A 13,127-nucleotide genomic window follows, 5' to 3' on the forward strand; every position below is an offset into this window, starting at 1 on the left:
TAGATTGAAGGACAACAACTTGGAGCCAATGGGCCCTGAAGAAACACACTGTTCCTCAATAAAAATTTTTTTAAAAAAACCACACAGTTAAACTTAGCTAGTTTGCAGATTAACTCACTGCACAGCTTGCTATCTAGCCACCTGTATTAGTCTAGCCACCTGTATTAGACTTAGTTTGCAGTTTGATCCATCCTGGTATTCACCTGTTTTCTCTGTTTCTCCCCTCACTCACTGATTAACTGAAGAATTCTGTTTGTTCCCTTTCTCAAGTAAACCCATGCCTCATTAATTAACAACTTCCTAACCTGGGAAAGAGCAATTTCTTAATCCTCACCAGCAGTTGACACCACTGCCTTTGCGTTCCCAAGCATATTATCTTTACTTCCATTTCACACTTAATATAACCAATTTGGGCTTTTTCAAAGTTTTTGGTGTAAGTCTGTCTTCCCTACTAGACGTGGGAAATTTTTAAATTTCCCAAGAGCAAGGATCCTATATTGTTCGTTATTTCCCAGAGGGCCTATTTCAATCAGCATTTCTTATGTGCTTACTGCATGCTTTGAACATCTATGCAGAGGCCTTTCCCTCCTGAGAAGATACAGTCCTGAGTGGTGACCTCATATTGTCTCCAATTTCCTTCTATGGAGCACAGTGCACCCAAGCCACCCACCTGAAGCAGGACAAGGCTGCTCCTGGTCTCAAAACCCATGGCCCCTGAAGCAGATGTTATTATATGCTGCTATGGCCATTCCTTCCCCACCCCACCCCCCTTCTTGCCAGAATATCACAATTTATAAGAAGTAAAAGTTTAGTCTTCTTCCACTATTACTTCCACTATTAGGCACAGAGCTCCTAAAACCCTTGGAATTTCCTAAGTGATGAGCGTAATAAAGGTATCTTTTGTTATGTTAACTAGATAACTTTTGGAAAGCACCCAAGAATGGGGGCTGGTGGCTAGTGAAGCCAGCCGTTGATTAGCGAGTTGAAGCTTTCAGTCCCACTTCCCCACTACCACCTCCAAGGAGGGAGGCTGGGCTGGAGCTTAAGTTCAATCATCATTGGCCAATGATTTAATCAATCATGCCTATGTAATGAAGCCCCGTAAAATCCCAAAAGGAGCGGGTTTGGAGAGCTTCCGGGTTGGTGTACACGTGGAGATTTGGGGTGACATGTTTGGAGAGAGCATGGAAACCCTGCGCCCTTTCCCCACACCCTGCCCTATGCATCTCCTCCATCCATCTGGCTGTTCCTGATTTATATCCTTTAAAATAACCAGTAATCTAGTAACATGTTTCTAATTTGCTCTAATCAGCAAATTAGTCAAACCTGAGGATGGGGTCATGGGAATTTCTGATTTATAGTCAGTCAGTTAGAAGCACTAGATTTCAATTGGCATCTGAGGGAAAGAGGTTTTGTGGGTCTAAGCCCTTTACCTGTGGAGTCTGATGCTATCTCCAGGCAGAAAGTGTGGCACAAAAAGGACCACATACTAAACCTGACAAGCTCGGGGGAGGCCAGCATGACAGGCTCTACAAACTCAGAGACCGAGATTAACCACATAGAATGGTCTGAACATAAAAATTCCTAATTAAAAGCGGGTCATGGCCGGGAGTCACATCCTGGGCCTGTAGCTTCCTTGACAAAGGTCAATCTTTACCTTAAGTGAGACTGTCTACTGTCTTTTTACATCTAAGATAACCCTTAGAGTTATCCTGTTTTCTGGACCCCTCAGGGCACAACCCACCAAACCACAGTGAGACCACAGAACCCCTCACTGTTATCTTGTTCCCAGAATACCACCTCTGTGTGCTGTAAATGTTAACTATCTTGTACCCACCAGTGTAAAAGAAGTGTATATCTTTCCATTTTACTTTTTATCCAATCCCAGAGATTTCCCCACTTTGTTTTCTCCCACCCCCTTAATCTACCATCAATGGATTTCATGTAACCCCCCCTTGCATCTCCTCCTTTGATTCCAGTGTATAAAATAAGCTGCAAAACTGCCACACTCCAGAGCATTTTCTTAATTCATTGAGATTTTGCTTCCCAGCAATTGTCATCAGTTTGGCTCAAATAAACTCATTAAACTTCTCTACAAGTTTGGATGTTTCTTACATCAATAACAGTGTCAGAACTGAGTTGAATTATAGGACATCCAGCTACTATTGAAGAATTCCTTGGATGTGTAGGGGGAAACCCCCATACATAGAATTGGGAGAATTATTAATTACTGTCAGTCCTAATTCTGTCTGGATGCCCACCCCCACACACATACCTCTCAAATGTGACTAGAAAAGAGCCCTAGCTCCAGTCAGTGGTGCCATCTCTGTTCCCTCTACCAACAACTGACTTAGCCATGGGCACATGGTGCAATTTAAGCCAATGTGATTTAACAGGACTTCTGCTGGAGGCTTCCGGGAAAGTTCTACTTGCTGACAGAACAAACACAGGCTCTCTTCTTTTGCTGAGAGTTGTCCTGTCGCCACAAGATCTGGAGGGCGGTATCAGCCACCACTTAGCTGTGGGGACAACTGGTCTAAGGATGCACTGGCATGCTGAGGACTGAGGAGCGGAAGGAGAAGAACTGGGGTCCATGAAGACACCAGTGAGCTGCTGAATTAGTCATGCCTGGGGCACTTCTAGAGTTCTCATGTTGTGAAATACAGCCTGGGGCACGTTCATGATCTGGCATAGCGCACAATCACTGCAGTTGCTTAGTACCTCCTCTGATCCCTTGGACGGCACTGTGTGCAAACATCCTAATCCTGCACCAAAGCTCACAGATGCTGGAGGACTTGCCCACAGCAGCAACTAGGGAGCCAGGATTTACACCAAGCTGCCTAACTCTACAAATGATGCTCTCCATCTCATTTACAAGCCCCAGTCCTCTCCTTTCACATCCTCCTGGCACACATACCACAGCAGCACTTACAACTGTCAAGTTTCAGAGCAGGACCAGGCCGTCAAATGATCCAGCCCTCGTGGGATAGACCTGAGGTCCCCAGTGAATGAAAACACAAGCCAGAAACAGCGAAGCACATCAGTGTCAGATCCAGGGTTAGAAGAACCCAAGTGCCTGGTCCCTAGGAAGACACCCTTTCTACAGAGGTTATTCGGAGGACATTGGGTGGGCAGGCAGAGACCCGGGCTTCAGAAAGATCAAGTCCCAGGCCTGACCTCTGCTTCCCTGTGCTGTGAGAGCACGAAAGGCCAGCTCAGGAAGATCTGCACTCACCAGCAGGGCTGACTTCCGCTTCTCCTGGTCAATGTTGCCCTCCCCCGGATGCAGGGATGCACTCAGATGCTTCATGGCTGCCTCTCTTTCCCTCATCACGGCCTGGAACAGATCATCTTGGACTGTGGCCTTTTCCTGTTTATACCTGTGCCAGGAAAGGGATGGGAGAAGCAGGTGCAGATGGAATGATTGGCAGAAGGTAGCCAAGGAGAAGTTTGTGCACTCACTTCAGCTGGCCAGGGAGCTGGGATCTGTGGGCCAATGGAATTCTGAGGCTGGCCAGAGAGAATACTGTGAAAGCCTCACTTCATCCAACCCCCAGGTCAGGCAACAGTGACAATCCCTCAGGCAAAAAGATACAGTGACACTTTCTCAGCCATGACAATAAAGATTAGGAACAGAAGGAGAGCTGACCACCAGGTGAGGAAACACGTAGCCATAGCCAAATGAGAGATTCTGGGAGCAGGGGTTCAACCGTGCAACTAGCCATTCCTTCAAAAATGGGTGAGTGAGTGGGAAGCCCACCTTCCCTACCTACACTTAAGGGCCTGAAGGTTTTAGATAACATCAGCCCTTTGTTCTGAACATGTAACTCTTCATTCTAAGTGTGTTAACTTTTGACCTATTTCTGGGCTTTCTGCCCGATAAAATAACCGTAAAGAGAAAAAAGTTATTAGTGCTAAGATACTCTTAGCAGTATTATTTATAATAGGGCTAAAAAAAACTGCAAATGACTGAAATGTACAACAATCAAGGTCAAGTTAAAGAAAATCTGGTATAATCACCCAATGGTATATATTGTACCATAATTAGAAAATATATTCATTATATAATTTGTCTATAGGTTGGATCTAAAATTGAGAACAATAAATAATACTTTTAGCAATAAAAATGTTTATAAAGCAAGTATAACAAATGAAAAATAATTATAATATTAAGTGAAAACAGCAAAATATAAAATTATATGACTTTGAAAAAATAATCCTAAACTAGGGGAAAGAGATATTTGAAAGAAACTCCAAAATATTAAGTGGTTTTCATGAAATGATGATTTTTTTTTTCACTTCATATATTTTCTAAGTCTTTCATTAGTATGTATTACTTGAACATTTTTCAACGGTTTAAAAGTACCAAAAAAAGGGTTCAAGTTTGTTATTCTTGGAGAGGCCTCTCAGGATTAAGGAGGTTAGATTTTTAGTATGTGGGACTTACTTAATCCATAACGATGGAAATAGATCCTCACGGCTGACCTACTAGAAGGAGCAAACCAACTGTGGCTAATACGGCACCCCCTAAGTAAACTCACTGGGTCCTTTGTCACAGAGGCCAGTGTTCTCAAGGGTTTAAAGAAGCTGATCAATAACAACTACTGTTAGCATTCACTGAGAACTCTGTGTGCCAGGCACTGTGCCTGCTTTACATGCATTAACATGTTTAAGCACGACAATATTCCAATAAAAGAGGTATTCGAGTTAGGCCCTTCTCAGAGGCCTAGGGATACAGTGATTGTCCAGGGACACATTACCAGTAAGTGGCAGAATGAGGATGCAAACCTGTACTCCAGGATGAAGTCTGTGCCTTAAGCACTGTTCTACAAGACGCAGGGCAGGAGAAACAAGTCCCATTTTGGCGCTGGGGCCTGTGCTGATGGGAAGTCCCCAACATCCTGGAGCCAGTCCGTGTCGCCTACTACAGTTAGAATTGTGAAGGCTCCTTTTTCCTTCACATCTCTAAAAAAATGCCTGCACGCACACACAGGCACAGAAGATCCAGACACTCAACTATTAGTCCTGGCTTTTTGAAGTGAATTTTTAAGAACATGAGCAATAAACTCCCGCACACCCCTTTTGATGTTTCTTCATCTTTTAATTGAGACCAGTGCCACCTATACCATAAGGTTGACAGGCAAACTAAATAAGAAAAAATATGTGAGACAAATTCTCGGGCCTTCAAGCCAGGGAAAGGTACCCACTGAGGAAAGAGCGTTCAGCTGGAGTGCAGAGCCAGGGGTGAGCGGGCACTCTTGCTCACCTCTTGAGATCCTCCTCCACCCCTGAGGGCTGCCGGCTACCACCATACTCTGACCTGGGCAGTTTAGAGTCTGCAAAGGGATGAAAAGAAAAGTCCTGTCAGCAGCACCCCAGGATAAGCGAAGGCATCTAGGAAAGGGGCTCAGGAGTGCACCCCCAGGGACGGACAAAGAACACATCCTTGATCTAGCCAGTCTGAGAAGGGACAGCCTGGAGGCCTTCCACTCCCTCATTCTGCACCCACCAGGACCACTTACTGCCTGGGGCTGGCAGCAGGCAGAGCCATTTGAGTGCAGTGTTCCAAATCCATCCCTACTCACCCTACAATTACTTGAAATTTAGGTCATCTCCTAAACACAGGCCAGGAAGAACTCAGGGACCACTGCTCTGCTTCATGCTGAAAGACAGCCTCTGGGGTCTGGGTGTCGGCATAGCGGAGGGGGCGGGAGAGGAGGCGCCTTAAACCTTGTTTCCCTCAGTACCCCATTGTACAGATTTATCACCCTGAACGGGGCACATACCCCGTATTAATGATACCTTATACATCATTTAACCTGCATCACCTCCAGTATTACTGGATCCTTTCAGCTGTTACAGTAGGTCTACCTTTTGATGGTCATGAACCTTCTGGGCAAATCCAATTCACTGTACTCTCTCCACCACTTGGTTCTGTTCTCCTCCTTCCCCCAGCCTTTATCCTTCCCAAACTCTCTCAGCCAAAGTTCAACACTTTTCTCTGGCCTTGGCCAAATGTTGTACCCCTCCATCACAGGTTTCTAAAGAGGCGGCGACTAAGATGCACAAAATATTATAGAAGAACCAGGCTTTGTGAAAGAATACATGAGGATTTGCCATTTCACTCCCAAGGCCTTTTTAAAGCATGCTAAATTTCAGAGGCTGAAACACTCAACCTTTCAGGGAGTCATTTCCAAAAGTAATTATCCTACGATTCGCACTCCCAGATGCCCTCCCACAGAGGGATGAGCATGACGATGCCCTGGCCTGCGAGGAGGGCACACCTAAATGCTCCACAGTAACAGGCCGGTTCTCCCCTGGGAATAAGCAATCGTGTACTGCTGCCCAATCGTATTTTGACATTAAGTCTCCCTGTTCCTATTTATTTATGACAGCTTTATTGAGGTATAATTTATCCTATTTATTTTTGCATTTTATACAATTTTGCTTCTTATCACTACAGAAATAATATATCTATTCATTGTAGAGAAAATGGCACTAATCCACACTCTTACCTTCCATGTACAAGCCTGCCTACTTCCCTGCCTCCTTGGTAATGCTCATTATTTAATATGTGTATCTTTAATCATTAGCAAAGTTGAGAATCGCATCACATATTTATGTTCATTTGTGTACATTTTCTATTAAGAATCTTTAAAAACTCTTTATATATGAAGACTACTAATACTGCCGTGTCATATTTCCCTAGTTTATCATTCATGTTTCATTTATTTTTTCTAAATTGTCTCTAATTTCTTACAGTTACATTACCCACTTTTCTTCAGAATTTAGGGTTTCTTCACTTAATGTACTGCTTAGAAAGTCTACTTATTGTATTTTATGTACCCTTATACTTTTATGGCTTCAATTCTTACATTTAATTCTTTTATTTCCTTTGATATTTATTTTGAGGTATGGTGTAACATAAGGATCTAATTTCAACTTCTTTTTCTAATTTGTTCCATCCCTAAAATAAAAGCAAACACTGATTTTAAAAGCAAAAATTTTTTAAATTAGTCAACTTCATGACAGTCCATTTATGCTATTCTTCAGCATTCAGAAACTCAAAAGTCATTCATCATTTAAACAACTAAATACTTTGTTAAAACTAAAACCAAATGGCAAATGAGACACTACTCTTGCTTCTTAAACTGCTAAACTTACCAAAATTGAAACAAGTGTTTCTTTTATCTTCCAAAGCTAAAACTGATATGTGTATGATATAATTTGGCAATTTTTGTTTTCACCACTTCTCCCTCTCAACAGTTAATGCTGTTTATTAAAGTGCATTAGGTTAAGTTGGACTCACTTCAACTGATCCGTCGGTTAGAGAGCATGGGAGCTAGCTCTTCTGATAAAGGACGGGGGGCATCTTATGTGGGTTTTGAGAACCTCACTCAGCCCCTTCACTGACAGATATTCAAAAAGATCTCAGGATGAGTCCAAATCCAGCTACGGATTTGCTCTAACACTCAGGAAGCCTTGATGCAGACAATACAGGTGTCAAAGGCCTGGCTGCCACCCTGGCCATGAGGACAAAGGCAGCGGCTCTCTGGCCACTGTGTGGAGGTCTCCAGGACCTGGCCCCTGAGCACGGCCCTAACACCTCCCCTTTCCTTCTACTTTGTACTCCAGAGATACCAAACCATTTCAAGGTCCCCAAATAAGACAGACTGTGCCACCTCTAGACCTTTGCTGATGCGGTTCACCATGCCTGAACTGTCCATCTACCACTACTCTTTCAAAATCCAGTTCAGAAGTCCAGTTTAGGGAGCCTTACCCTAAACTGGACTACCTTGGATCTTGGGCATGCTTCTACTGTTGCAGTACCACATGATACATGTAATCTACAGGGTTACACATCTGGCTCCTTAACTAGAGCTGTGTGTGCCACCAGAGAGGCAACCCAATCTACCTGTCGCTGTACCACAGCATGAAGCACTCATCCTGATCCCTGGCAAGCTTTCAGTAAGTACTGAGTGGACAGGATATAGCTCCTGAGCGCCTTCCATCTTATCACCTAGTAGGAAAGATCGGCAGGAAGACGACTCTAACGCGAGGCCACTCACAGTACAGTGAACGGTTCTCCACTGTGAGGCACGGTTTACACTCCACGGTGCCCTGGCTCCTTCACTCAATCAGTGAAAAAACATATATGAAGTTACAGGTGACAGCTATGACCCAGACTCTCACAAACATGTACTCAGTGAGTAGGAGAGCAGTTGCCACGAGATTTTTCTAGTTTGTAATATTCTAATGTTTTTGTACCTTACTCCTCCTTTCTTAAACTTTTTTGTTCCTTTGTGTTTACTGAAAGTAGTTATTAGAGAAAAGGACAAATTTCTTCATTTGCAATGGGCACAAAAAAGTAGGGAATAAATCAGCTTTGAGCCCAGCCTGGGTACAAGAAGAGGAACTCTTGGGAGGTGCAGGGTAACTAACAGGCCCTACTGGAAGCCCCGAGTGAACTGTCCGGGAGCCAGGACAGGACCAGGACCTGAAGGCTAGGTACGAGGTGCTGAGGGTGAAGCCAAAGTCATTGACTCAATTCCCCCCAATTGGCTCGTTTCACATAAATCCCTATCATTCTTTGAGCCATACCAACAGTAATGGTTATGCTTCACTTATGGATCCTTAAAAGCAACTTCTTACCGGAGTTATCAAACCAAGCCCTTGCACCTCATTTTTTACATTCAGAGAAGCTGAAACAGTAAGGGAAAAGAGTCTGGCCCCAATCACAGAAGCTCTGACTAACTTGTGCTGCTCTCATTATACTAGACAGAGTCTGTCATGCACAGAAGCGACACTCTCCTGAACAGCAATTATCAGAAAAGAGTTGCTTATATCACCCAGAAACAAACGGGAGCCACAGTAGTATGTTTTGACAGGACCATGATTTGTCATTCCTTGGACACTCTACTTGCGCTCTCCACAGCATAACTGCAACCCGCATACCTTTCTCCAGGCCTTTAGAGGTGCCAAATGCAGAAGGTGCAGGAGCGGGAGGAAAAGTCAGCTGGCACACATTGGAAGGCTGGCTGGAATCCTTCATGCGGTTAACCACATTTTCAGACAGCTAAGGGAAGAATTGAGGGATGGGACAAGAGACAGGCAAAAATTTATATCACAAAAACCTCTGGAAATAAAGACTCCTTTATCGATGCCTCAGATTGACCACTGACACCGCTTCTTCAAGACCAACTCCAATAATATAAACTTCACTCAAAAGCTTCTTGTGATGGTCCAGTGCCTACCAGGTTAGTATGAAACCCGTCTGGATTCTGGGCCAAGCACAGCAGGTCCCCTGCTGGCTCTCCAACTTCATCTGCGGCTGCACCCTGCACTCACCCTGCAACCAGTGCAACTTGAGTTCTCATTTTCCTCACCCTCTCTGAATTCGTTATGCTGCTCCTCCACCAAGAACCACCAGCAGCCCCCTACGCTGTACACCTCCACCTGTCCAAATCTTACCTTTCCTTGAAGGGCATCTCAGTGTCCCCTCTTCTGTGGGATAGTCCCTGATACCGTGTTCCCCCAAAAATAAGACCGGGTCTTATATTACTTTTTGCTCCAAAAGACGCATTAGGGTTTACGTTCAGGGGATGTCCTCCTGAAAAATCATGCTAGGGCTTATTTTCTGGTTAGGTCTTATTTTCGGGGAAACACATTAGCACCCAAGTTAGGTAGCATTTCTCCCTTTCCTTAATGATCCCATTAGAACACATGTGTGCCTCTTAGGGATGTACCACACATCCTACCTGCCTCATCCTGATGGTTTGTAAATACTTTGATGGCGGAGGCTTCCTCTTACCTCTGTATACCCCCCAGTATCACACATATATGAGACGATCACAACACTGCTTCACTCATTTCACCTGAGTTCCCTTTAACGAAGACTAGATAACTAAAGCTTTCATTCATTTTAGAGGAAGTGAAATAGGCATGAGGGTATCATAAAACAGTTTACTGAAATGAAATACCAAGCTAGGGATAAATCCAGAATGAAAACCCGTAAGTGTTCATTTCAATAAATATTCATTAAGTGCCTAATATGTGCAAAGCATCATAAAGCACAGTTAAGGGGAAAATGTTAAAAATGACTTTAAGACAAAAACCATCATCCAAAACTCCACTTCCAGGACGTAGCTGAGAAAAGTGCTCCCACATGTACATAACAGCATTGGAATAGAAAAAAAAAGAAGAAACATAAATATGCAACAATAGGGAACTGGTTAAAGAAATGATGCTGTATACCTCCAATGAAATATTGTGGAACCATTAAGAAAGAAGAATGAGGTAAGACATGTAACTGTCATGGAAGGATGTATGAGATACGAGGTCTGACAATTAAGTTAGCGAACTCATCCTAGAAACAGTGCTACATACCTCATTGCTGAGTATCACTACAGTCACCTTTGAAGTACTCCCCTTGGGAAGCTATGCACCGACACCAGCGCCTAGTCCACACTTCAAAGCAGTTTTGGAACTCTTTTTCTGGAATGGCCAGCAGAGTTGTTGTCATATTACCCTTGATGTCCTGAATGTCATCCAAATGTCTTCCTTTCAATATTTCCTTTATCTTCGGATAAAGAAAGTCATTGGGGGCCAGCTCAGGTGAGTAGCGAGGGTGTTCCAATACAGTTATTTGTTTACTGGCTAAAAACTCCCTCACGGACAGTGCTATGTGTGCTGGTGCATTGTCGTGATGCAAGAGCCATGAATTGTTGGCGAAAAGTTCAGGTTGTTTTTGTCTAACTTTTTCACGCATCCTTTTCAGCACTTCCAAATAGTAAACTTGGTTACCTGTTTGTCCAGTTGGTACAAATTCATAATGAATAATCCCTCTGATATCAAAAAAGGTTAACAATATTGTTGTAACAAGTTTGCAAACTTAGTTGTCGGACCTCTTACACTGCTGATTTGTAAAGTCATATCTCAATTTTGTAAAAAGAGACACAATTATAAAAATGCAGACACACAAATATAAATACGTCAATATACACATACATACATTCACAAATGTGAATATGCATTTGAATTTTCACATATATGCATACACACAAATATATGTATCTGTTCAGAGGTGGAAGCTACAAGGCTACAAACACAAAAGTTAAGTTCTGCAAGTTGGGGCAGGAGCAGCTGGGGCAGGACTTTCACTTTGGCACTTCTACGTTTTACTTTTTTACCATGAACATTTTTTTAGCAACTAAACATTATAATAACTGTGTCCCTCTAGTATTTAAGATTGATGTAAATCAAACAGGTAATTAATGACATAGGACAAGTGCCAGGGAGAGAGGTCTCCATAATTTCTGGCTGTGAAAACCAGTGGAGATTGTGACTGAGTGAGATGGAGGGCGACTGGAGTCCCAGGTATTACTCTTAAAGGACCCGCCCAAAGACTTACTTGCTGACAGACTCACTCGCTCTGAACTCCAGCACTGGGGCAGCAACTGGAAAGGTGCCAGGGACATATGAGGAGGAAGTGAATTGTCTAACTTCAGCGTGAGGGCTGGAGGTGCAGTTTTCTCCCAGACATAGAAGCTGCCAGAAGCCATTGTTTCTTTGTTAAACCCTCCCTACTCCCAAAGTGTAACTCAGACGGGAGCCATATCTGAGTCTCCATCAAACTTGCTAACACCTGTTCCTTTGCCCTGTTTCCCTGAGACCCTGCACACCCAACTTTCATGCCCAGCCAATCCACTTCCAGTGGCTTTTACGTATAAACAGCCTGCCTTGGCTCATGCTGTGGACTTTCCTAAAATCTCTCAAAGGTTCACAAAACCCAAATAAGCAGCATCTGGCTTCATCATGTCCCATACTGCTGGCTGAGCAACCCTAAGCCCAGCACAAGTGACAGCGGCCTCGGTTGAGGCTTGGCCTCTCAAGGCATCTCCAAGCCAGGCACAGCAGTGATCGCTGCAGATTGTTGTGGCCCATGCCAGGTGGCCCTGGCAGGGCACAGGCTGAGACTAAACTTGGCCTGCTCTGGGGCCCCTTGTAGGAGGACCCGGGACTGGCACACCTGGTGGTCAGCTTCATACCCAGCCAGAGAATCACCGGCTGACTCCGAGGATGACACATGCAAAGGGGAGACTAGAGAGGCACCAGTGCCCTGTTAAAGTGAATCCAGCTCCATAGGATCAGTCCCTGCACAACAGCTCCTCCACTGTAGTCACAGCCAGTCCTCACAACCAATCAGCCTGAGGACCAATTCCCTCCCCTTGATGTGCAAACAGCAACCAAGGCTCAACTGCAACGGTAAAGCACTCACAGTCCATAGAAAGGTCACACCTGGGGTACTCAACTTAGGTAACCAGAAAGACTGTTACTGAGCCCCACAGCACACCTACTATATAAGGCCACTCTACGAAGACGGGGCGACATAGCACCTCTACCTAATACATAGAAACAAACACAGGGAGGCAGCTAAAATGGGGAGACAAAGAAACAGATCCCAAATGAAAGAATAGAACAAAGCTCCAGAAAAACAAAATGGAGACAAACAACCTACTAGATGCAAAGTTCAAACCACTGGTTATAAGGATGTTCAATGATCTCAGGGAGAACTTCAACAGATAGGAAACTTAAAATGGAGATCGAAAAACATAAAAAGAACCAGCCAGCAATAAAGAATACAATAACTGAAATGAAGAATACATTGGAGGGAATCAACAGATTAGAGGAAGCAGAGGATCACATCAGCGATTTAGAAGATAAGGTAGCAGAAAACACCCAAAGAACAGCAAAACGAAAAAAAAAATCCAAAAAAAAGAAAAAATGCAGGTAGTTTAAGGGACCTCTGGCACAACATCAAGCATACTAACGTTCACATCATAGAGGTACCAGAAAGAGGAGAGAGAGAGCAAGGAATTGAAAACCTATTTGAAAAAAGACTGACAGAAAACTTCCCTAACCTGCAAAGGAAATAGATACACAAGCCTAGGAAGCACAGAGAGTCCCAAACAAGATGAATCCAAAGAGGTCCACACCAAGACACATCATAATTAAAATGGCAAAGGTTAAAGACAAAGAAAAAAAATTTAAAAGCAGCAAGAGAAAAGCAGCCAGTTACCTACAAGAGAGCTCCCATAAGACTATCAGCTGATTTCTCAACAGAAACT

General features: G+C 43.7%; 1 protein-coding gene across 2 annotated transcripts in view; it reads right to left on the bottom strand.

The window, feature by feature from the left end:
• CHCHD6 (coiled-coil-helix-coiled-coil-helix domain containing 6) overlaps positions 1-13,127 on the bottom strand; it is a 325,729-nt gene that overhangs the window by 281,873 nt on the left and 30,729 nt on the right. For both annotated transcript variants that reach the window (XM_033135641.1, XM_033135640.1), the window contains exons 2-4: positions 8,956-9,076; positions 5,267-5,336; positions 3,236-3,380 (exon numbers count right to left, since the gene is read on the bottom strand). In XM_033135641.1, coding sequence (XP_032991532.1) covers positions 3,236-3,380; positions 5,267-5,336; positions 8,956-9,076 — 336 coding nt within the window. The remainder of the gene's footprint in view (positions 1-3,235; positions 3,381-5,266; positions 5,337-8,955; positions 9,077-13,127) is intronic.

The sequence above is a fragment of the Rhinolophus ferrumequinum genome, chromosome 19 (genome assembly GCF_004115265.2).
Source record: "Rhinolophus ferrumequinum isolate MPI-CBG mRhiFer1 chromosome 19, mRhiFer1_v1.p, whole genome shotgun sequence".
Classification (NCBI taxonomy): domain Eukaryota; kingdom Metazoa; phylum Chordata; class Mammalia; order Chiroptera; family Rhinolophidae; genus Rhinolophus; species Rhinolophus ferrumequinum.